The sequence below is a fragment of the Perna viridis genome, chromosome 9, assembly GCF_037379345.1.
Source record: "Perna viridis isolate PV_CMFRI_1.1 ecotype Kerala chromosome 9, ASM3737934v1, whole genome shotgun sequence".
Taxonomy (NCBI): domain Eukaryota; kingdom Metazoa; phylum Mollusca; class Bivalvia; order Mytilida; family Mytilidae; genus Perna; species Perna viridis.
In genome coordinates this window covers 30,562,960-30,588,266 of record NC_142453.1, presented here as the reverse complement: position 1 = coordinate 30,588,266, position 25,307 = coordinate 30,562,960, and the positions used below count along the sequence as shown (strand labels likewise).

The 25,307-nt window shown below is 32.0% G+C and overlaps 1 protein-coding gene and 1 long non-coding RNA gene across 4 annotated transcripts; one reads left to right on the top strand and one right to left on the bottom strand.

The window, feature by feature from the left end:
- Nucleotides 1–3,065: 3,065 nt before the first annotated feature.
- On the top strand, nt 3,066–12,763 carry LOC148607761 (uncharacterized). The gene is made up of 7 exons (XM_088543563.1): nt 3,066–3,192; nt 4,846–4,950; nt 8,187–8,308; nt 8,710–8,794; nt 10,242–10,358; nt 11,275–11,378; nt 12,649–12,763. The coding sequence occupies exons 1-7, from the start codon at nt 3,066–3,068 to the stop codon at nt 12,673–12,675; spliced, it is 687 nt and encodes a 228-aa protein (XP_088399689.1). The 3' UTR covers nt 12,676–12,763.
- Nucleotides 12,764–18,058: 5,295 nt separating this feature from the next.
- LOC148607760 (uncharacterized) lies at nt 18,059–22,611 on the bottom strand. Of its 3 annotated transcripts, none has more exons than XR_015915124.1 (3): nt 22,330–22,611; nt 20,647–20,729; nt 18,059–19,329 (listed from the first exon to the last, which is right to left on the bottom strand). It is a non-coding gene; the product is annotated as an uncharacterized LOC148607760 (long non-coding RNA). The 3 variants fall into 3 exon arrangements; XR_015915123.1 differs by lacking the exon at nt 22,330–22,611 and adding an exon at nt 22,242–22,320; XR_015915122.1 differs by lacking the exon at nt 22,330–22,611 and adding an exon at nt 21,774–21,851.
- Between the last annotated feature and the right edge of the window lie 2,696 nt (nt 22,612–25,307).

Here is a 25,307-nt window from a genome sequence, read left to right as displayed (position 1 = left end):
ACCCCAAAAAAGGCTACATATTTTTATTTTTGTTATTAAGTTGTTTTATGGGTCTATATTATGAAATGTGTAATTATTCATTCAAATCTACCTGCTCTTAAGAGATAATCAAAATTAAAAATCCAATAGATTCTAATTGTATTTGAGTGTCATTTAAAGAGTTGTCTCCCTTAATTTTGAATTCTATAGTGCATTCTATACAATTATTATCTCCTATGAGCACGGGTTATACAAAAAATCAAATGTTAATTTCTGTTTACTGAAGCATTTTAAACAAAATATCAAAAATAAAAATATGTAGGAATTTCAACCTTGTATCACATTTTGCATGATTCTTAGCTGGAATGCTACTTAATTATATAATAAAGCAACATGGGATAGGTATTGCGGTTATAGGTGGGGATTTTAACGAAGTTATACATGTTATACATGCCATATAGATAGAAAACGTTTATAGGCTAAAAACATTTCTTATTAAAAATATATATTGTGGTATTTGGATGTCTTTTAATGAAAACAAAAAAAAAAATACTTGGCAGCGCAAAGATAAGATACACACAAGTAGAATTGATCTATTATTAATTGGAAATGATTTTTGGTCCTTGATAGAATGTTGCAAAATAAAGCCAGCAATAATAAGATCTACGGATCATCAAGCCGTATGCATGAAAATACATACAGGGAGGGCAAGCTAAAAGCAAAAGACTCCCAGGAGCCTGAATCGCTCACCTGGTTGAATTTTGCCTTTCAAACGCTATAAATCTAGCCAGGATATGTCCAAACAATTTTGACTCATGAAGTCGTTGGTAGGACTTATCATAAGAATCATTTCAGCAGTTGAACGTTTCTTTTAATCTCTCATAGTTTTCAAGTTATTGACTGAAAACTGTAAAAAAAAAAGTCATTATTCCCCTTTCAAGGGCATTAACTATTCCAAGGAGTCACATGACAACTTTAATTCCTGAAAAATGTTGTTGTCCTAAAAATAAGGATCATTTCAGCTATAGAAAGAATTTGGCTAAACCTAACTGTTTTGGAAATTTATGCGACAAACTACTGTCTGACCCCTATGCTCTATTTTTAGTAACAGCGGCCATGTTATTCGACAAATAAAAAATCCCCACATTTGTTCTATTCCAGATAGCCCAAGAAATATCCATACCAAGTTTGGTTTTAATTGGTTAAGTCGTTTCAGAGGAGAAGAGTTTTGTATAATTGTTAACGACGACGGACGACGACAGACGACGGACGCCCAGTGATGGCAATAGCTCACATGGCCTGTGGCCAGGTGAGCTAAAAAGAGAGTGGTTATTGGAAAGTGAATAACTCTGTATTGGATGAAAACGACTACAAAACGTTGATTGAGAAGAAAATACATATTCATTTCGGAATCAATAAAAGCAACGATTTAGGGGTTCTCCGGGACTGGAATAAAGCAGACATACGAGAGACTACGATCAACTACTGTCATGTAAAAATAAAGCAAGGAAAACTAACGCGAAAGTATAAAATTTAGAAAAAGAGGTAGATCACAAAATGTACATACTAGAAAATTTAGAATTCAGAGATGATGTGATTGAGCATGAAATTAAAAAAAATTGAAAATTATATATCAGAAATATATGAAAGAAAAGCAAAGAGGGCACAGGAATGATCAAGAGAAAAATGGGTTGAACTTTAAGAAAGAAATAACTCTTATTTTTTTAGGAAAAACAAAGGCAAGTTAAAAAGTCAATCAACAAAGTGCAAATAGAAAATGGCGAAGTAATAACAAAACAGGGACAAATATTAAAAACAATTATAACTTTTATGAAAACCTTTATACTTCATCCTTAGCAGATGATAATTTAGTCGAAGAATTTGTATCAAATACAAGATTAGAAAAAAAGGCATCAGATGAAGACATACCAAAATGTGATGGTAACATTACAATCCAGGAATGTACAGGTGCAATGTTTAAAAGGCAACTTAATCGCGCACTAGGACTAGACGGACTAACGGTTGAATTCTATAGAAAATATTTGAATAGATTGAAGCTTGTTGTTGTCGGAATATTAAATAATGGATTCGAAAATGATCACCTTACATTCTCACAACAAGTGTATTAACATTGTACATAAAAAAGGTTATACTTTATCATTAAATAATTATCGACCAATATCACTTTTAGATGTGGACTTAAAGCTCTTGTCATATATTCCAGCACAGAGACTAAAACAAAATTATTCCGAAGTTGATTAATGAAGATCAAATACGATATGTTAAAAATAGATTTATTGGTTTCAACCTGCGACAAACACGGGATATTATAGATTATTGCAAATTATACAAAGTCGAAGGAGCTATGGTATTCGTAGACTTCACCAAAGCATACGACTCCATCGAATGTAATTTTATGTTCATTGTACTAAAACATTTTGGGTTTAACCAATCATTTATACAATGGGTTAAAGTACTTTGTACATATATTCAAACGTGAGTGATAAATAATTGTTGAATTTCCGAACTTTTCGAAAAATATAAGAGGCATAAGGCAAGGGGGTCCTTTATTCGATTTACTATTTGTTTTATCCGTGGAAATCATGGCGCATTGTCTAAGAAACTATAACAATATTAAGGGTATAATTATCAAAATTGATGGTCAAGATCATAAAATCAAAATTTCATACCTAGCAGTTATGATACAACTCTGTTTTGCAGTTCGAAAAAAGAGGTTATCTCAGCGATGAATGAAATCGAAACAATTGAGACATATTCAGAGTTGAAATTAAATAGAAACAAAACAGAGGATATATGGGTTGGAAAATTTAAATCTTGTAAGGCTAAGGTAGCAGTATAATAATACGACATAATTATCTGTTCATAACCATTTGTAAACTTCGGGTCGACATGTTTTTGTACTGATTAAAAAATATTTCTTAAAAAAATGTTGGTTAGATTTTTTAACAATATGTCAAATGAATTGTTATAACAAAGGTAATTTAAACAGAAATTATTTCTACATGTATAAGCAAAAAAACAAACAGTACAAGCCTGTTGAATATGTATAAAGTTCTATTTTCAGAATGACAGTCCCTTCGGATATTGTACAAACAGGAGAATTTCTACCTACCTTTGTCATCGCCAATGAACCAAACGTGGTCGGAAGTGCAGCAGGTGGAGGTTCAGCAGGGGCTGTACTCGCCAGTCTAAGTATATTTCGTTTATTCTTCTGCCATTTTTGCTTTATGATCAAATCAGATTTCCGTCCCAGGAACATCGATTTATATATATATATATATCAACGTCTCAGAATGTGACGACTATATTCGCTACACTGCTCCATCGGATCAAATTGATACAGGGAAGATATGTAAACGTATAGAAAGGTCTGCAAAATTCCCAACGATGTTAGAACTGTCAAATTTGCGAAGCAAATTTTTGTCGTTCCCTCCGCGGGACTCGAACTCATAACTCTGTGACATCTATGGCAACACCGCCTGCACTAATCCAGCGCCCTGGACCACTCGGCCAGCTAGGCTATATTAGAATATAGCTTTCGCTGGCCGGGTGATTCCTCCTCGTAGGATTAATCTAGGGCTGTAACTTAGTACACGATGTATGGTAGTACGGGACAGTTCATCTAGGCGTTATTATGTGGGATAGAGGATCAAATTAATGATGCATGTCACAACAAATCAATATCATACAACGTCATAGATGTCACAGCGATATGAGTTCGAGTCCCGCGGAGGGAACGATAAAAATTTGCTTCGCAAATTTGACAGTTCTAACATCGTTGGGAATTTTTCAGACCCTTCTATAAGTTTACGTTATCTTCCCTGTATCAAGTTGATCCGATGGAGCATAGAGTCGTCACATTCTGAGACGTTGTATATGTATATGTATTTTCCTAGTACATTCGTATCATAATAACATGCTTATTCAATACTGAAAATGTCGTAAAACCATTAATATATCTGAACTTGACATTATTTTTTTTAGTTCCTACATTTTTTATATTTTTTGAAGATTTAAATAATTTTTTGTCAACGCAGTTATGTATCATGCCACGAAAGGGTAAGGCGAAAGCTGATTTCTCTGTTGAAAAGGACTCTTTGATATTTTAATGCCCTGTCCATTCTATCGGAATAAGGCAGCGTTTATAATTGAAATTTCATTGTATTTAAAAGTCGTAGTATTTCAAAGCCCTTGACAATTAATTCATAAATTCGAATGAGTAATGTTAAAGGGAATGTTATGTTATAGTCTATTATAGTCATTGTATAACTATATTTGTTTTAAATTGAGGCTTTGAAAAAATCACCAGTTAGAGATTTGGGGATGATTGTAGTATTTGTATATTAAAAGACTGATACATGTATATATTTCTAAAAAAAAACGATCAACAGTATAATTCAACTACAAAAAAAAAATTGAAATAGCTGAAAAATGATAATATTTTATGAGTGTGTGGAAATTGATTTTTTTAAGAATTAAATCTCCAAGGGTTCTCGACAGGGTAACTATAATATGATTATTTATGATCACCAATTGATTACCCAATATATGATATTGATTTTTTTTCAAAAAAATATTTGATATTTTCATGAAGTGGTGATCGGCATATTCTTAATCATTATTTCCGTCAAATGCTGGTAACGTCAAAGAGAAAAATTTCGGTGGGACAAATTCTACAATAATTTCATGCCGCTATACCGATATGAATATGATAACAAATCATGCTATGAGTTAATGAGCAAAATAATAATTACTATCAGCTCTGACAGTTAGTATTTTGTCATTAAAGAATATATAAACGAAGACATGCCCAATGATAAAGCAATGTCTGACTTTGATTTACAGTTGTTCCATTCCTTTTATCTGGTGCCTTTACTGGTCTTATGATGCCACCACCAACACCATTATCATGTCCTGTCTGCAGTACATCTGTATCATGTACAATTCCAAGTAAGAATCAGTTCTGAACGAGTAATGAAGGGAACCAAGATTCTAGCGGAAATTTAAAGAATGTAATCCAGGTACAAAGACCAGACATGGAAAACATACCTACACAACAAAGAGCATGAAAGAACCAAAATAATACATACAAATTAACAAAGTTAAGAAAGTAAATGAGCAACTCTGACTCCACTAAAATATTGGAGCGTGGACCAGGTGTCTCCGAGGTGGTATTTTGTAAACTTGAACACTACTTGAAAATGTTATCAAAAACTATAATGGGGCCAACCAAGAGACACTTTTAACCATTATTTAAACACAAATACTTACATGTTTTGTTTTTTGTTTTGTTTTTTTGTTTTTTTGTTTTTGTTTTTTTTGTTTTTTTTTTTGTATAAAAGTATATTGAACACTCTCTTCTACCCGCACACATTATGCCATATCAGATAACAGTTTCAAAATTTTTTCTCTTCTCACGTATTGCATATATCAAATTATTATTAACAACATCGATATGCAATATGGGCTTTACAAATGAGTTTGAAGTTGCAAATTTTCACATATTTCAACTACTAATTATACTTAAATTTTACAATACGCAATCAATATCCGGATAAGCTGTTCTGTTTCCGAACTGATGGTACAATAGAAAAGCATGAATATTATCCAAAGTAACCTACTTTTTGATATGATCAAAATTTTAATTGCTTTGAAAGCAGGTCGATAAAAGTTTGACATATTTTTGTTTCTCTTACTCACAAATTGAAGCTCATCAATGTTCGTTTTCGAGGAAAATGGGAACGAAGAACAGAATATCCATAGTGAAGACAAATTACCAGAAAATACAAAAATAATCATAAGAATAACTTTGATATGAATAAAAAGAATTAATAAGCAATTCAGGCTTGCAAAAAAACCTGGTGGTGAGGACAAGTTCATTGGTAGGATCTTAATTTTAAGGACTTTTCTATGTTTTTTCCTACAGCGTCCGTAGATCTGTTTTTATATACATTATTACATTCTGGATTTAAACGAAGAGGGAAAGCACCGGCATTGCTTAAAAGTCATGTAGTATGTGACTGTGAAAAAAAAAGAACATAACAAAGATTTTTTATAAGTGGATAATTTTAAATAAAATCGGCCTTATCTATGATATAGACCTATTAAAAATTTCAAATTACGAGCTGCTTATCTCCGATTCCTAGCTTTTAAGCCTCTTTGCTAGTCAAGGTTTACGGTCCTGCCCCTCCCTTGCGTGAAAGGGGGGGGGCAAGACTGTAACCCTTGGGTAGCGATGCTACTTTTACAGTTGTGATAAATCCAAGATTCAGTTTAATTTTACTTGGTATTTAGATTATAACAAATCAGAATCCGAGAAATGAACCATAAAGTGGCTAAACTTTTCATTCTTTACGTGAAGCAGACAAACGTGATTGGCTGCCAGAAAATTAGAATAAAGACATTGTAAATGTTTAACAAAACTGTTCTACTTTGTCAAATTATGAAAACAGAATTAATTCAATGCACAAAATAATTACTGCAACTGTTCTGTACATGTATGTTCACGCCACAAAAGAGTAAGTTTATAACAATTATAAAGTAAATGGCAAATGATAGATTGTATCCCCTGTTTATAACCCCCCTCCCGCCATTCTTTTTCTAATATTCTTGATCCGCCCCTGCCCTGGACAATGATATATCCTTTGAAATAGCATTTTATAACAACTATGTTACCATTGTGTCAATTTCATACGGCTACTAAAACTGGAGTCTTTTTCAAAGGTAAAAAGTTCTACTGCGTATGAACTTCTACGTTGGATTTTTTAAAAACGAATCTGGTTTATTTTTATCAATCGTTTAGTTTAATCCGTGCAGAGCAGCGGCGGATGCAGAGAGGATGCAGGCGGTTGGCATACCCGTCTTTATTGGACAATTTGTCATTTTCATGCGTAAAAGTGACAAAATATGATATATAATGTCCTAGCTCACACTTCCTTTTTTTTTAGGAACCCTGGCCGGCACCCTTTCTTTTCAAAGTGTAGTTCCGCCCTGATGAGTATATTGTATCACAAAAATCAGCCTGGCGCAGAGTTAAATATGATAAGAGATAAATATTGTGACAACATGCATATAGATGTATGAACATGCTTCAATGCAAAGTTCAAAATTTACAGTTTATGTATTGTCAAATTTATTACAAAATCCAGCCTTGTCATGAACGCCAGAGTTGTAGTTTGTTTGAGCATCCCTGATATATATATATAGATATGTTTTTGTATGTACAATAATAAACCTAAAGTCTTTTCTTCAAAACGTAATCTGGTCTCAATACTTTACGTGTTTCTTTGTTCAAAAAACATTCAGAAAACTAGACAAATTGTCCGAAAACGATTCCTTTTTATATAATTTTAGTACAATTAATAGTTGATATATGAAAATTTACCACTTCAAACTCATTTTGCAAAGCCCATCTTGCAGATCGAATCGAGAACGTTATGTTTATTTATTATTATTATTTTTTTTACATATTTATTTATTTTTTGTTATTCAGTACAGAATATTTACATTTTAGTATTCTACGATGACTTAATATATATTAATCATTGAAAGAGTAATCAAGGGAACCAAGGTTATAGCGGTAATCAAAAGAATGGAATTCAGGGACAAAGACCAGACATGGAAAACAGACATACACAACAAAGAAATAAAGTAACTAAAATCATACATACAAAGTAACAAAAGCAAATGAGCAACTCGGACTGCATTAAAAACTGGGAGCATGGACCAGGTGCACCGGTAGGGTAAGCGTTCTCTGACAAACGAGGAAAGGAAATCTATGAACCGTTGAATAAATCAACCAATTCAACCAATTTTAGAGGCATTTTTGTTCAGTAATAAGATACTCAACTTTTGTCAGAAAAAGCTTTTTTTATACTTTTGAAATTCTATACGTGTGATCTTTACATGTTACTTGTTTCCCGATACCAACAATGAACGATTTCAATTATCTTTCTTATCAAAGTGCATTGTGTTTGATTGATCTTTGACTCCTCTTCTAATTAATTCAAGAGAATTTCAACAGAAAACATTACCACTTTCCAGATAGAAAAGAATGATATTCAAAAACTACATTGATTTGTCTTTTCATTGACATAAACTATAACCGTATACCGTATAGACCCATTAAGTTTCAAAACCTAGTTCAAGCTGAATTTTAACTTTCTGTATGTTTGTTATATATTTAGCTCCTTGTTCGCCCACACCTGTATGTCCTTCTGGGTTTCAACAACTTTCAACTGGAGGAATGAATGTTCCAAACAAATGTTACTTATTTTCGAAGACAGTCCAACTTTTTTACGATAATCTTGTAAGTGTTGATTTTCTACTAATTGTTGAATATATATCGTTCCTTACAGCACTTAATTCGTGTCCCTCAAAGGCTCTGGACGGGTTCAATTATTTACTGTCTGATTCCATTAAATTTACTTGGTGTCATAAAAAAAAACATTAAAACGAAATTCAAGTGCTTTCGATAATCTAAGGCTAGGAGACAACTAAAGACTGTGATAACTTGTATTGGATAAAATATTGAGCTTTACTTATCATGTAACAGATTCTCATATTTTAATGTGTGTGTGTGTGTGTGTGTGTGTGTGTGTGTGTGTGTGTGTGTGTGTGTGTGTTGTATATATAGGTGTTAAAAACAACGATGTTTAATTGAACAATTTGAAGGATGTTTTTATTGATGGACAATACATTTCTTTTTAGATACTTTGTACTAAGCTTGGAGGATACCTGGTAAACCCATCAACTATTCCAGAAGCAACAGCCTTACAAACATATCTGAACAATAGTTAGTATAAAATAGGCTCTTAATATTCAGTTTATCTTTTGTTAATTGTTTTCTCGTTTCAGTATATGGTGTTCAGTGTTGAAAATAAAACCTATTTATTCAAATTATCAGTTCAAGTTTAACTAGCAGTATGACAGGCTCAAATATGAAATAAAATGCATCAAGTTGAACTCTAATCACTTGAGGTAAGTGCTGAAACAACCTACCTTTTTGGCATACATTGATATTGAACTTATAATTCAACATGGACAAAATAATTTGTTTGGACACATATATTGCACAACATTTATGACTCAATTAAGTGTAAGTGTTTGTTGGAATCAAGCAAATAGGGAAAAATCAGAAGCATGTATGTCAAAATCCCATCGATCTGAAAATGTAATACATGTGTCACTCAAGGATACGTTTTCTATATGAAAATACCATTATCTTATCTCTGCATTACTGGATTTACTCAGAAATTTTTCAATACAATGTTAGAAAAATAAGTTTTTGCCAGAGTTATCGCCGTTGAAATGTTAATTTTCAGTGCATTTCAATAAAATTGTAACTCAACGATACTGCGTGAAATGGACAAATCTTGTCTGTTTTCAATGATTCTGATGGTGCAAAAAGTGAAATTACAATATCAAAATGATAGGTTTTTCATATCATGTTTAATCCTTTATTCTTACAGAGACTGAGTCTTAAGTTTGAGAACAAAAAATTTTCCTTGGCCCCTGTAATTTAGAAATCGTAAAAAAAAATTCTGAAATCTGATTGAAAAGGGAGGTAGGGATTTTCACGAGGAACTTAAAAGATAAATCGGTCCGCAAAATAAGGTTTACATTCACATTTTTGTATTATTTACATATTTTGCATTGTCTAATTTCGTACTCTTTCAACTCAAAACCAGTTAAATGAATTCTGTAAACAACGCATTTTCAAAAAGAACACAATGACTTCGAAATTATTGAATTAACAATTTTAACTATGTTCATCAAATTTAATGATAACACCTATTTTCCTTTTCGATCCCTTACTTTCAGAGGGGCTTGGGTAAATACCTAAACATCTTTTTAGAGCTGCCCGCCATGTCCATAGAAAAACGTGCTCAAATTTTAAAAAAAGTTTGATTTAAAGAATACTGTGCTTTAATTTCAATAGAGACTAAATATTTCATCACAAAAGATAGAAATCAAATGATGATTTTTAAGCTTAAACGTTTGTTTTGTTTTGTTTTGTTTTGTCTTGTTTTGTTTTTGTTTGTTTTTGTTTTTGTTTTGTTTTTGTTTTGTTTTATTTTTTTTTTGTTTGGGTTTTTTTTATAGTTGTACAAACTAATACACTCAGGAAGTTTAAACTACGTTTTGATCTGAATAATGGTTTTACCTTATGGAAGCACTTTCATGAACTTAGAGTGTCAAAATCCATTACATTTTGAACAGACGCAAAGCACGTTTTGTAGATGATCCTAATGTGGAGTACTATATTGGGTACACAGACTTTGTACGTAATCTACCAATCCGTGGAATGGCTGGAGGTCCTAATCCCATTCCTGTTTTTGGTACACCTCCTAAAACCGGTAAGAAAACGTTAATTGTTAGTCACTGACTCTCTTTCATATCAGTATTCAAGTCAATTGTTATTTTTTTATTCTTGTTTGTTTGATTATGCATCTTTTTTTGTTTTGTTTTGTCTTGTTTTATTTTATTATCTTCCTTTCTTGAATTCCTTTGGTTTCTTTTGTGTGTGTTTTGTTTTTGTTTTGAATTGCTTTTGTTATTTGTACATCGACCTAACCAGTTAATTTGATAATATACAATTCCAAAACCAACCATTAACTAAGAATGTATGCTAAACGTAAGCATCTCTGGTTTAAGTTTGTAACCTCGTCTTGAAAAAAAATTGAAGTCTAACAACCTAAAAGGCAAATGATTTGTATGGGGGATCCCAATTTAATGCTTTCATTGTAGCATCAATTATTTTTTAGGACATTTTTTGGTACGACGCCTTTCTAACTTTTAATATATCTCAAGAAAATTTTAAGAGGACGTCCACGCAAAGACTAGGCAGTTGTTGGCATATTACAAATTTTGTTTTAAAAAATATCATTTACTTCATATCGTAAATGCATCCATTTTCAAAGTGAATGTTGGTTTTTGATTAACTTTGGGTCAAGAGGAATAAATTACATTGATAAAAAGCATTGAAATTTACTGGAAAAGGGAGATAACTCTTTCATGTTGTTCAACATTTATTTGCTTTCTTTGGGAATTATAAAATCATTTTCTGAGACATCAATTGTCGCTTCAAGAAATGTTCGTTTGGATATACATATGATAAAAACATTAGATTGGAACAAAAACATTTCGTGGGATAATATTTGCCATGTGCCATTCATATCATTGGAACTACCTAATTTCTAAATAGGAAATATCTTAATAAAATCACATATTTCATTCAATAGTGCCAATTTGTAAAATAACTCTATTGTATAGATAGCAGAGATTGCATTACAGTCAAAGTACAAGGAAATAACCCAACGTTACAGAGGCAGGATTGTAGGCGGTTTATGAGCAATGGCATTTGCGAGATCGATCTTGTAGGTACATGTATTATTATATCCATAACCGTGAACACATTATGGAATGATAAATTAGAAATAATGAATTACGACAATATGATTACCAGAACCAATATTTTACAATTGGGCAGAACTTGTAATATGCACAAAATCAATCAACCAAACGTTCTCGGAAAGAGTCATTTTTGGTGATAAAAATGTCATGTCCTATAAATTTATCATATAGCTTTTATCAATAATTAAGTGACAAAAAGTGATATGACGAATAAATGGGACAAGGACCTAAACTTTGATACACAATTCATAACATTTTTGAATCTTAATTCATTTTCTCGTTAATCCATTGCAATGCATGTACTGCTAATTACTAATCACAGATATTCAGTTGGGGAAACTTAATGGTATATACATGTAAAAAGATGCATAATGGTCAAAATTATTTTTGTGAAAATAGCGATACAAAATGGGAAAACTGAGATTGCAGTTATTGTTACGTCATATCGAACTACTAATTTTGCTGAAAACAAATCATTTTGTTGAATTATAAGGCACTTTAATGAAATTAAGGGAACCAGGATAAGAGCTTTATTAAAAAAGACCCTACAATATATTAACAACGACAACAAAAGAAAAAACAAACAAACATGACAAATGTAATAACCATTATAACACGCATTAATAATAATAATAATAATTATAATAGTAATAATAATAATAATAAAATATTTATATATACAGTATTATTAAGCTGCAAAATTAATATGTACGTGATATTGAGTGGGAATTTTATTCTAATATGAAAAATGAGAATTTCATATAAGAAATATGAAATACAGAATTACATATTGCGAAACTGGGACTTCGTACTTATTTTTGAAAAAGTTGAACAACGTATGAAAGCTCCTTTGTATGCCAGTTGAAATGTATAATAATTACAAAACATATCAAACATTACGTTAAATTACGTTATTCGCTATTTTTACAGGTTATACTCAATAACTGGTTTGGGCCTTTTGTCACTTTTATAAGCTGTAAACTGCCACAAACCAGGTTGTTTCATATAATATATTAAAAAATAGAATCATTCCTTTAGTGTACGGAATATATCTTTCGTGATTGTAAGATACTAGACATGTACATTATAAACGAACCATGGCGTACAGCGTACATGTTATATATAAGAGGACAAATTACTCCACAATTCATTATTAATCATACTGATTATTATCCTCGTTTAGATATGATAACGACGCGCATTCTTAAACCATAATGTTCTTTCTTATTTCAGTCAAAACAAATTTGTGCTTGCCCCTGATGATTCTGGAAAGATAGTTCATGGAAGTATAACCAGTTGGGACACCTTTTAAAGTATTATTTTAAGCATATTAAACCCTTACAATGTCTTCGTCTTTTTTATGCGTTACATTTAAACTTGAGGGATTCCGTTGGTTTGGTCATCGTGATTCATGCAATTATTTTTTTAAAGCACATTAACGACACTTTGAGCACTGTTCCAGCTATACACAGATGGTAGCATCGATAAGAATTGTTGGTATTCAGAGTGTCAATAATGTGAATTTGATTTCCAAATATGGAATTTCAATATTATTATTTCATGGAAGCAGGAAATAATATTTAAAGTCAATTCATACATGTAACTATCTGTTTAATCAACTATTACACTCAATATCAACCAATTGAATGTCTCGATTTAAAACACACACCTATTTTAATTCGCTGAAACTCATCCTTAATGTTATAGCTGGATAACTTAATAGCTATTATGCAAATAGGCAAACCAATGAAACTGGAGATATCAAGATCTATCTTTGATTAGACACCAACTTTTCTCTTTAAGTGCTAGGTGTACCTTTCTAACCTTATCAGCGACATCCATTTGTACTGTAAGAAGTTAGTAGTATTACCTACCTGACCTCTGGTCTACTACTTTAAAATAATAATGTGTACCCCTACCCCACTTAAACTTTCCAAAATGGATATTTTTTGTCAATGCAAAAACCTTAGAGTATTTCTCTTCAGTACAAAACAGCTTATTTGTTATTTTCTATATAGTAGTATCGCACTTGATTCTTGCGGAGTTCTTTGACGACTTGTCGCAATGTTCATATTCATTGATCACAGATTGCTAAAAAAATGGAATAATCCCACAAAGACTCTACGATTCATTGCTATTTGAAAAATGTCATTATTTGAATTCTGCATCACTGGCTTTGCGCAGATATTTTTTAATATAATCTTATAAAAGTGAGCTTTTTGACAGAAACATCTGCCCTCGAAATGTTCATTCTTGAATTTTGCTATTTTGTTAGTTATGGTTTTAAAAAAAAAAAAAAGACTGTCAAAAAGTCCTTGTCTGGATTTGACTATTTATGAGCAACTCTGCGGGTGTTTCTAGAAAAACAGAGGACGCTTACCCTACCGGTGCACCTGGTCAATGCTCCCAGTTTTTAGTGGAGTAAGAGTTGCTCATTTGCTTTTGTTACTTTGTATGTATGATTTTAGTTAATTCATGTTCTTTGTTGTGTATGTCTGTTTTCCTTGTCTGTCTTTGTCCCTGGATTACATTCTTTTGATTACCGCTATAACATTGGTTCCCTTGATTACTCTTGATATATATGAATAAACTATATTAGTAATTGGATGTTATTAATCATACTTAATCATACGGGTTTTGAAAATTGGGCAATTTCTCCCCTTTTGACAGAGTAATCAAGGGAACCAAGGTTATAGCGGTAATCAAAAGAATGTAATCCAGGGACAAATGCAAATGCAGGGACAAATGAAAAAAATGCATTTAACCAGTTCACCATCGTATTTAGTTGCAAAACTTTTTGCATTTGGTTAAGATTTAAGTTTTATGACTTACATATAGCATATAAGAGGCTACTATAAGTTTAGTTTATTTTTATGTAAAATTGCTATTTTTGTTGAAAAAACACAGATTTTGAGAAATAATTGATATAAAATTATAAAAAAATTCAAAAAATAACAATGGGAAGATTAAAGAGAAAACATTATACTTTTGTTTGGTTATGTTGCACTTATATATTGTATATTGAATCTTGAATTTGTTTTTTGTTGTGTTTAGTTTTTTTTTGGGGGGAGGGATGGGTAAAAGTGTAGCCATTGTCCCCCGCCGCCACATGAAAGTTGAATATATACTAAGTTGATAAAGTTCAATTACTCCCGTAAAAATTGTAAAATCCAAATGGCTGTATTATATGATGAAGTACATATGGTGACAAACAATCCTATAATATTTAAGCAAAATCTGTTCAATGGTTTTCGAGGAGTTGCTCACACAAAAACATTCCTACGTTATCCAATAAAAAGTCCATTAAGTCCCATAAATCCCGTAAAAAATGGTTGAATAACAATGACAGTATGTTTAGATCAACTACATATGGTGGCAAACATTTATTCGAAATTTCAGCAAAATCCGTTTAGTGGTGTCCGAGGAGATATGTCAACAAAAAAATTCCTATGTTGTCAAATACGCTACGTCGATAAAGTCCCATAACTCCCATAAAAATTGGTTGAATCAAATGGCAGTATATGATGAACTACATTGTACATATGGTGGCAAACAATTACATTGTATACGAAATTTCAGCAAAATCTGTTTAGGGGTGTCAAAGGAGTTGCGTCCACAAAAAACATTCCAATGTTGTCCAATAGCCTAAGTCGATAAAGTCCCAAAACTACCGTAAAAACTGTCAAATCAAAATGGCCATATAATATGGTCAACCACATAAGGTGGCAAATAATCCTACAAAATTTCAGTAAAATCCGTACAGTGGTTTCCGAGGAGTTGCGTCCACAAAGTGTTCCTATGTTGTAGTGTGCATGAAAATGATAAAGTCCCATAACTCCTGTAAAATTGTCAAATCAAAATGGTGGCAGATATGATCAACTACAATCCTTTCAGTGGTTTCGGAGGAGTTGTGGACGGACACAGACCATTACTTAGTCCCTCCGTCGCGTTGCGGCTAGGGACAATAAGTAGAATTAAACTAAATAATGTCTGTCTTTCTCTCTTATTAGAACTAAGTAATAAACTACTTGTAAACTGTCAATTTTAATATATTTCTAAAAATATATTGTTGGGATTTTTCATATTTGCCTATGATAAAGGTCACATAGTCAATAAAATTACTGTTAAAGTGTGTGTGATATCAGTTACAGTTTATACAAAGTCTAGTTTTCTAGGAAAATAGGTCTAAAAGCAAATCATAATTTGCTTTGTATGGGCTATTGATAATTTGTGTTCCACTCCATGACAAGAAAAATAAAATGATAAGATATGGAATCAATGCCAACCAGACACAAAATCCCCAGAAATTAGAATGTCATGAATAGAAACCGTCGTAAAGTCTCCAACAAGTATCTTACCACTGTACGCAAATCTGTGAACTGCCCCTGACAACAAGTGAAAATTAACATGCAGACCAGGAATACACATTCCGGGCCTACCTAACGAAGACTGTGCTCATAGTAAACACTTAAACAAATAATAGACAACAACAAGTACTGACATAGGCTCCTGGCTTAGGACAGGCACACACTGAGTGTATGGCAGGGTTGAACATGTTTCAAGCTAGCAACCTGCCCCCTTACAAGCATCTATGTCAGAAGAACGACCAACATATGGACAAACAATAAAATGCAACTACGAAAAGATGCCAATTCTGTACGACAAAGCTCAAGACAAGTACGGTAAATCAAAAAATAAAACATCATAAAGAGCTCTATCAACAGAATGCCCGGTGTTACTGACAGCTAGCATAGGCAGTCTAAACAGTTGATCATAAAAAGATCAAACACTGTAGTCCTAACTAAAGTACCATACTTCACATCAGTCTGATAAAATCAGACTAATTATGATTTAATGTTTTCACAGTCAGACAGGACCAAAATGTGAGATCCGGTAATACCCGAGCGGAAAACTAAAGGAAACCAATTTCCTATTAATTCGTTTTTGCTTTTCTTAAAAAAGCAATCAAAGTGTCAACATTAATACCAATAAACACCATTTGTAAAGATTGAACCAAAATTTCAAATTTATACCCCTGAATAAGAGATTTTTAAGCTAATTAGAAATATCATAAGGGCGACTTTTGAATTTTGAAGCTCTATAAACAACATTACCATAAAAATTAGGATGTGCAATACCAGTAAATACAAGGTTTCTACAGGTACAGTTAACTTTTATAACCAAATGTCTATATTTGTGGAAAAAATTATAAAAGGTTTTAACCAACTTGTGGTACCTGTAGCAAATTAGAGCTTGATCACTATGGAAAACATTAGCAACTAACTATAATTGTTCATAATTGAATGAAGTTTAGTCAACATACACTCTTAAACTTATTTATTTATACTGGATTCGGAAACAAGTTACATTAACTTATATCAATTCATCTCCAGTTGACATACAGTTCAGCTAACAGTGAATTATATTCTATATGGATGCAAGTTTTGAATAGACCATATGGTCAATAAAAAATGTCAAAGTCGATGAACCGTGACTGGGGGGGGGTGGGCATATGCCCAAAATGACAATAAATGTGAACCAAACTGATGCTAATGCATCCATATACCAAATATAAATGACCTAGCATAAGTAGCTCATGTTAAACAGACACAAGAAAAAAGTCTTACAATTGTGGACGACGCCGCCGCCACCGCCGGAAACACCATACCTATGTCTCGCTTTCCTAGAATTTCGTCGCCGGGGAGACAAAAATGAAGTTGTCAGAAACCATTACAATTTTATATATGAAGACTATGTTAAAGTTGATGAAGAGTGACTGAGGGGGTATATGCATAAAATCATTATGGAATTGATATGTACTTGTTAGTAACTAACTATATACCAAATATCATTGACCTATCATTATAATTCTTTAATAAATGACTTGATAAAAAATCCTTACAATTGTGGACATCGCCAACGTTGTTGTTGTCGCTGGACATGCAACACATGTCTCACCTTTTGCAACAAAAGTCACAGCCGTGACAAAAAAATTAAGTCGAAGTAGATGGAGCCTTCTGGAGAAGTCAAATGTCACTTGCGTGAAATGAAAACAGATCTTGCAGTACATCATAACCGTATAATTAAATTCCTTTTTTATGTACAGAAATTTTAGTTAAATTACCTGTGAAAAGTAGTTCTGTGATGATGCTGTCTCCTGGCTTAAAACAATGGGGTCATGACAACCTGTAGCTACATCTTCAATAAGCTTAAAAAAATGAAATCATTCGCATATAATTTTTTTCTTCATATAAACTTTAAAAGATGTAAAACATATTCTTGAAAGACATTTTTCAGTGTACATGTATATGTATAGCATGTATATATATAATATTGAATATGTAATATGACATTTGGACAGAAATTCCTTCTCCTCTCCAAAGTTTAGGTTTGGCTTCACAAAATTGATTTCAAGAAAACAAACCAAAAAATAATCATAATTTGTCTTGCTTGCTACCCGTTTTCTTGTCAAGTTGCCAAAAGAACTAGGAATTAACTTGGAGTGGCCTTAAAATTATGAGTTGTATTACTGCTCTTGATGGGAATCGGACAGAACTTCATAATTGATCATCAGTTTCAATCAACAGACTAAGCATCAATTGATAATCGGAAACACCTCGAAACCAAAATTCAGACTTTGGCTCTTATATATTTTATTGAAAATTAGAATTATTAAATAGAGCAAAATCTCTAAAAATTGTGTTTATAATAGGGTTTATTGGGATAAAATTATGATACAATAAGTATATACTTGATGAAATGTCCATTTTAATTTGAAAATAATCGTAATAACAAAATTACTGAACACCAATCTGAATTGCAAATCAATCTCGTAATCTAAAGGGACATTGACAAAATCTGTGATTACTACCAGAGTAGTCGCCACTGCAATGGTCCTGACTTGGAACAGGGAACAGGCATTTCAAATGAAATGGTAGTTTGAATCAGGATTTTACGGCTAGCCAATCCCCCCTCTTCCATTGCAGCGTGAAGTGTCTGGTGGTAATAAGGGACCGACCATTTAACTTCTTGGGGGGTATGGTTTTTTCGAAAAAAAAATAATTTGATTTCCAAATTTCAGAAAAAAAATAATTTGATTTAAAAATTTTGAAAAAAAAAATTGTTTTTGAATTTCTGTGATTTAAAATAGTGGCAAAAACCTAACAAAATAATTCGATTTTTCCACGAAAAAAAATAATTTGATTTCCAAAAATTTCAAAAACAAATTTTAATCCAGGGTAAAAATCCATAGCCTCCCCCCCCTTGAAGTTAAATGGTCGGTCCCTAAATAGCATACTAAAGTGCTACAGTCATAATAGGAATAAAAATGGTCAAATCAATACACGGAATTTGAAGAACTTATATAAATAAAACAGTGTTCATGCATGGCTTTAGCAGAAACAAAATATCTCTCAATAAGTGATTGGTATCAGAAACAGAATTTGGAAAGAGACCTTTTAGGGCTATTTTCCTCATATCCCTGATCTAAAAGTCTGTCTCGTAAACATCTATGACGTTCTATGAAATCCGAAAAATTAGAACTTGCTCGTGAGTAATGAATCAACTGTGAAATATAAATGTCATTTGCAGGATTCAGAGGATTTTTGTGATCAAATCTCACAACCAATTAATCAGTTAGATAATTTTGTAATGGGTCATTAGATTTTGGAAAATAATCGATCGATTTTCGATTATAATCGATCATCGGGACATCACTAATTACTGCAGTGATATACATTACTTGACGCACAGCTTGAAATAGTTTGTAAATCATTGGATTACCTAATATCACAACTGAAGTTTCTGGCACAACAATATAATAATTCATTTTTTATAGTTTTACAATCTTACCTGGTTTGCCACAATCTTTGACTGTCGGAGAGCACCTCTTCCCAAAACTTCTTCCTCAGCAACCTTAAAAATTATTGCATTGAATATTATATGACAATTTTTCCTAAATGATATTGTTCTATTTCTATTTTGATATTTCTATGTGTAGTAGTATGGCACGTCGTATTTACATTTATTCCTCCTCTTTAAATATATCTCCTAAAATTCATAAGATATCTCGTATACTATATAAGATACCTCCTAAAGTTTATAAGATGTCTCCTCAAGTTTATAAGATACCTCCTCAAGTTCATAAGATATCTTATATCTGTTATAAGATATATTATATATTTTATGAGATATTTTATATATTTTATGAGATATCTTATAACATATATTTTATAAGATATCTCATTAAGTTTATAAGATATCTTATGAAAAATAGGAGATATCTTATCAAATATATAAGATATCTCAAGGGCTGAATGAATATAAATAAGGCTTGCAATATAGTAGAGTATCAGTATCATTCTCTGGCATTGATTAGGAGTGGGAGTTGGGTAACATCTTAAACCTGTGGATTAGCTATCTCGTCAACCCTGAAGCGTTTTTGAGGAATTTGATAAAAAGATACCTTTGCCCACAGGTTTCAGATCATCCCCATCTCACACTTTCGCCAAGGGTTGAAACTTTTTATTATCCCAAAACACTTTTTGGTTGAAATACCAATTGTTTGCCTGTACTTTTTTACAAAGTTAGTTAGTGGTGTCACACATGTAATCCTGAGATTGATCTCAACATTGCAACAGTAAACAAACTAACACCCAGGAAGCGACAATATACATGTACGATTGTCTCAAGATAAAAACAAAAACAAAAAAAGTGTATTGATGCTTATTGTGTAGGACTTTATCACTCTGGTAACCCATAGGCAGCGACTTTTCATTTAGTCATGCATGTATTTTACAATTAACTGACTTGTTTTAATGCACATTCAATATGACCTTGGGCTATCAGTTTATGCCAAACCCTATCAACTTCGCATATATTAATACTAGAGTGATATATAATTGTAACCTTGCATAATAACATGTCTAGTGAAGTATGTCATCATAAGCTTTTATTTTATAACTTAGTGATTTGTAAAATCATTTAAGAGGGTTTACATCTATGACTGCTTACATTTATAAAATCATTAAAAAAAACCATGATCACTATGAAATGAAATAATGCCTGTTATCACTGTTACACCACACAAGTGAAAAATGTATGTTCATTCTTATATCTGTATATTTCACCCTTCAGTGATTTGTAGATGAGCTTACATGTTCAGTCTGCAATTATTAAATTATCCATCATCTGCATGTATATAACCCATTACAAACACCAACATGCATATACCTTGCATTCAGCAGGTTCAACATATTCATCCTCACATTCCCTAGTTTTACTACTAATCTTCTTTCTACAGTTTGCACAAGTCGCTGAAAAATATAAAATTCCTAAAATTAATATAGTATCTTCAATATGTATAAACACTGCACAAAGTTTGAATGGTACATGTTCAATACTTATATATGCACCTTTAGCAGCACAGTTTTTGAGAAAAAAAACAAATGGCTAAGTTAAAAAAAATAATTTGAGTCAAAATAATTATTTTCAATACTTAAAAAATCATTCACAACTTCTTTTTCTCATATACACAAACTAAAAACATTAAAAAGTTCATACATACATAAACAAACTATTTTTACAACATGTTTGATTTAGTCTGGCAAAACTCTGTGTCTGTGATAAGATGGAGTACATTTTGTACTGTGTCAGCCACAAAAATACACCATGACCCAATTTTTGTAGGAAAAGGAATATTATATGTAAATACCCACACCTGTGCATGTATATCAGATAAAAATCATTTTTACATTTTTTCATATTATTTCAAAACAAAATCTTAGTTATTTTTGAAAAGTCTGATGTAAGTGAAGCAGATCAGAATATCTACATATAGGGATGCCCATTTGTTTCGGGGAGGGGGGGGGGGGTGGCTTGGCATTTTGTTTTAGTAAGACAATCTATATTCAGTAGTCATGGTAAATGCTACAAGAATGTTTTCCGTCTGACATTCATTTCTGGCAAAAATTTTTTTTTTCTTTTTCTGTTTACAGGTGAAAAAAAAGATAGTGGACAACATTTTTTTTATTCTACCGCAGGCCACATTATTTATTTTCCGAGAATATTTATTTCTAAAATCTGCTTCTTTGATTTTTCTTTGTGATAATTACAGAAAGTTCCATCTGATCTATAATTACTAAATTATACTGGGACCCTCTATCGGTCCTATTTCTCCCAGATGCATGTGTTTAAGGTTCATCTGAATGAATTGAAAAATATGGCCGTTTTTACTTCACAAAATTTACTCTGTGTACAGACAAACAAACCTGGGCATCTAGAAAAAAAATCAGGCATAGCTGGCCCTAGATATGAAAAAGATGCATCACTTAAACATAAAATTAAATAAAAAAACTGACCTGGTATTTGCTGTCCATTTTTTTCCAATATGCAACAGATGGCCAAAATAAACAATCACCTGAGTTTAACTTGAGATGGTCCACTTGATTACTCAGTTTAAATCACCTGTTAGTTTACATCTGGGTGTTGTCTTTCAATTGAAAAGTATTTAAAGTTAAAAAAGAACTCACTTCTTTGTATGTTGAACATCTCAAATCTTTTACCCAACTTTATTTTTGCACCCTCTGCAGAATTGATAAAAATGCACAGAAGAATCAATTGAAGATTTTGATATTCTAAAACTGAAAATGAATTAAAATTTTAATCATCTAGATGCAGCTATGCTTCAAATGTTTCCTAAAAGCACAGGATTGTCTGTAAAATTTGTGGTGTAATTGAGGCCATTATCGCAAAAAGGTTATGATAAACCTTAATGCTAATGTTTAAGAGACCTTTATAAATAATATTCAAATGCTAAAACTACTTACGAGTTCCAACAGGAAGAACTATGCCGTAGTTATCTCGAATGGTGACAACATTTTCAAACGTCAAAATTCTGTCCCTTTTACTACTTACGAGTTCCAACAGGAAGAACTATGCCGTAGTTATCTCGAATGGTGACAACATTTTCAAACGTCAAAATTCTGTCCCTTTTCTGTTTAGATCGTTCCGTTGGTAAAATACTACATGCAGATGAAACATTAGCTTCAGGATGTGTGTTTAGATGCTGGGGTATTTCGCAATATGACCTTCTGCTTCGCTTATTATTTCTTTGCAAGATATTTGCAAAATGTGAAGCACATATTTTCCAATGACTTTCAAACAAGTTTTCAGGCAAAAGTCCACATTCAGTGAATATTATTTTAATGTTTTCCTCAGAATGCCTTTTCCATTGAACAAAATCCCCTGAACACACTACAGAATTAATAAGATATTTAAAATTACAAGTCTTTTTTTTGTAAACGAACATCTTATTCAAAAAGCAGACGACTTCTTATAGTCTCCTTTTTAGAGAGTGAACTAGATGAAAAGAAAGATAACCCTAATTTGAAACCTATGACTAGGCAATAAACATAGGATAAGATATATAAATATTCTGTACTCTAAAATGTTAGAAAAGTACATTCTGTATTAAATCAATCCATAAATGTGAGAAAGGGGTCAGTTTAGGGTTAAGTTGTGCTTTTTGGCATTTTCCAGAGATAAGCAGCATGCCAATGGTGTCACACTACACCATCTGATTTTTTGCAATATCTTTTTTATTTTAAAAATACCCATTCTGATTTTTTAAGATTACTTCTAAAACATATTAAATATTGTAAAAACAAGATATCAGGAATTTCCTTTGTTGCATTTTGAAATAAAACATGTCTCAACTTAGTGTCATTTCGACTCTAAATGACATTGAAAGTGATACAATGACAGTGTTAATAATTTAAAGAAATGTAAATTAATAAATCAATAGTATTCCTTTAATTACTTAGTTAATTATATCAAGATCATAATAGAATACAACAAAATGGCAGGTAATCAGATTTGGATGGGGTTTTTTTATTGAAGGATACAGATATAAAAAAAATTCACCAAATCTGTGAAGACCATACAGAATTAATGCCGTTGCTATGGTGACACGATTTTTTATAGCAATGCGTACCATTTTTTAAATATTTATATGATACACTATCATTGTGCAATACTTAATTCCAAACTTGTAATGTACCATTTCTGCTTAATTTTGATGGTTACATAGAATAGCTTTTGAGATTTCTTTGTTAATCTTGTATAGCCAATTGAGAATGTTTGATTAGACATCTGAGATGATGATGGTTCATTGATATTTTGCACTTCAAGGGAGTAAGGATTTACACTTGTTGAATCTAATTTGGAGGTCCTAGCATATTTTGATGGTGTAGACCAAACATGACGGTCATCAGAACGTGTTGTCCTACCCATTGGAATCAAGTAGTCTTTAATTAATAAAACTCTAAAATAAAATGTGAATTTTATTAAGTAAGCAGATACATGTACATTATTCGAGTAAAGTACAACGGCCATCGATATGTACATTGTACGAGTACAACAAATGTAAATTGAGAAATATATTAATGGGCAAATTCCTCAATGAAATGAAAAAAAAGGAACATGTAACTACATATATATGATAAACCAATTGCAAACACAATCAGCGGTTCAAGCTCAGAAAATTATATGTACCATATTTGAAAACGGCTGTTTATCAGTACCATGCAAGAAGTTGTACCAACGGACAAATACCTGTAAACTGAAATCACATGTTACTCATAAACAAACTGTATAAATATTTAGTAAATGCAAATTGTATATTATCAAACTTACAATAATTATGAGTAACTTACTTAAACTACTAGGAACAACAAAATGTATTTATAAAATGTACTTGGAAAACCAAGGTAAAATGTAAACTGTATATGTACATGTTCCAATGTATTTTGAACTTTGTCTAAACTTGTTGTTTTTGACATATAAACAGATTGCTGCAAAAAATTGTCAAATCAACAGTATAAACTAGAAGCAGCTTAAAGAAAAAAAAACTCAGATATGTACTCACCTGTTAAATGCTTGTCTTTCAAGGGAAATTAATTTAACAAGGAGTTGTCCGACAATTTTGAATCAAGAAGACTTTGGTAGGACTTAAGAAGAATCATAAGAATCATTTCAGCAATTGAACGTTTCTACCTACGATAGTTGTCAAGATATTGGCTAAAAACAGTGAAAAAATACATCATCTTTCACGTTTCAAGCGCAATAACTCTTAAAAGGAGTCACCTGACAACTTTGATCCCTGAAAACTTATGAAGGGCTTATAATAAGATTGATTTCAGCAATTGAAAGAGTTTGGCTAAACCTTATGGTTTTGGAGATATTTGTATATGCGAAAAACTACTGTCTTACCCCTATGTTCTATTTTTAGTTACAGTTACATCGAAAAAGGGTTTTTACTCCAACATGCCTTTACAGATAAAAATGAAATTTAACCACAGATAGATCTCATCATGCTGAACATTTCTACCCATATGTCGGGTTTTGGCTAAACCTAACGGTTTTTGAGGTATATGCGAAAAATTACTGTTTGACCCCTTTGTTTTATATTTAGTATCGGTGGCAAAAATCCCTACATTAGTTATGTGCAGGATGCCCCAAAAACCATTCATACCAAGTTTGATTCCAGCAGGGGGTCCCTCTGCTCAAGGCAAAAGTTCACAAATAATTACTAAGGTAACACCCAATCCATAGTGTGAATTGTTAGAAAAAGCAATCATAGCATTTACCACCACATTTACTGGAGTACACGAGACAAATATTACATAACAGGCATAGGGTACTGCTCGTGCTACAATGTCACTAATCAAAATAAAATCACGAAATATTTGCACTATATACAAAAACCAAGCATGTTGCGTCAAATTTCACATGAAAAAAGTAAATGTAAATTTTACATGTGCTTGTGTGTACAAAGGGCGTTATCTAAGCCCAGAGGTCATGCCGAAGACAAACGGGACTAAATTAAAGTCTGA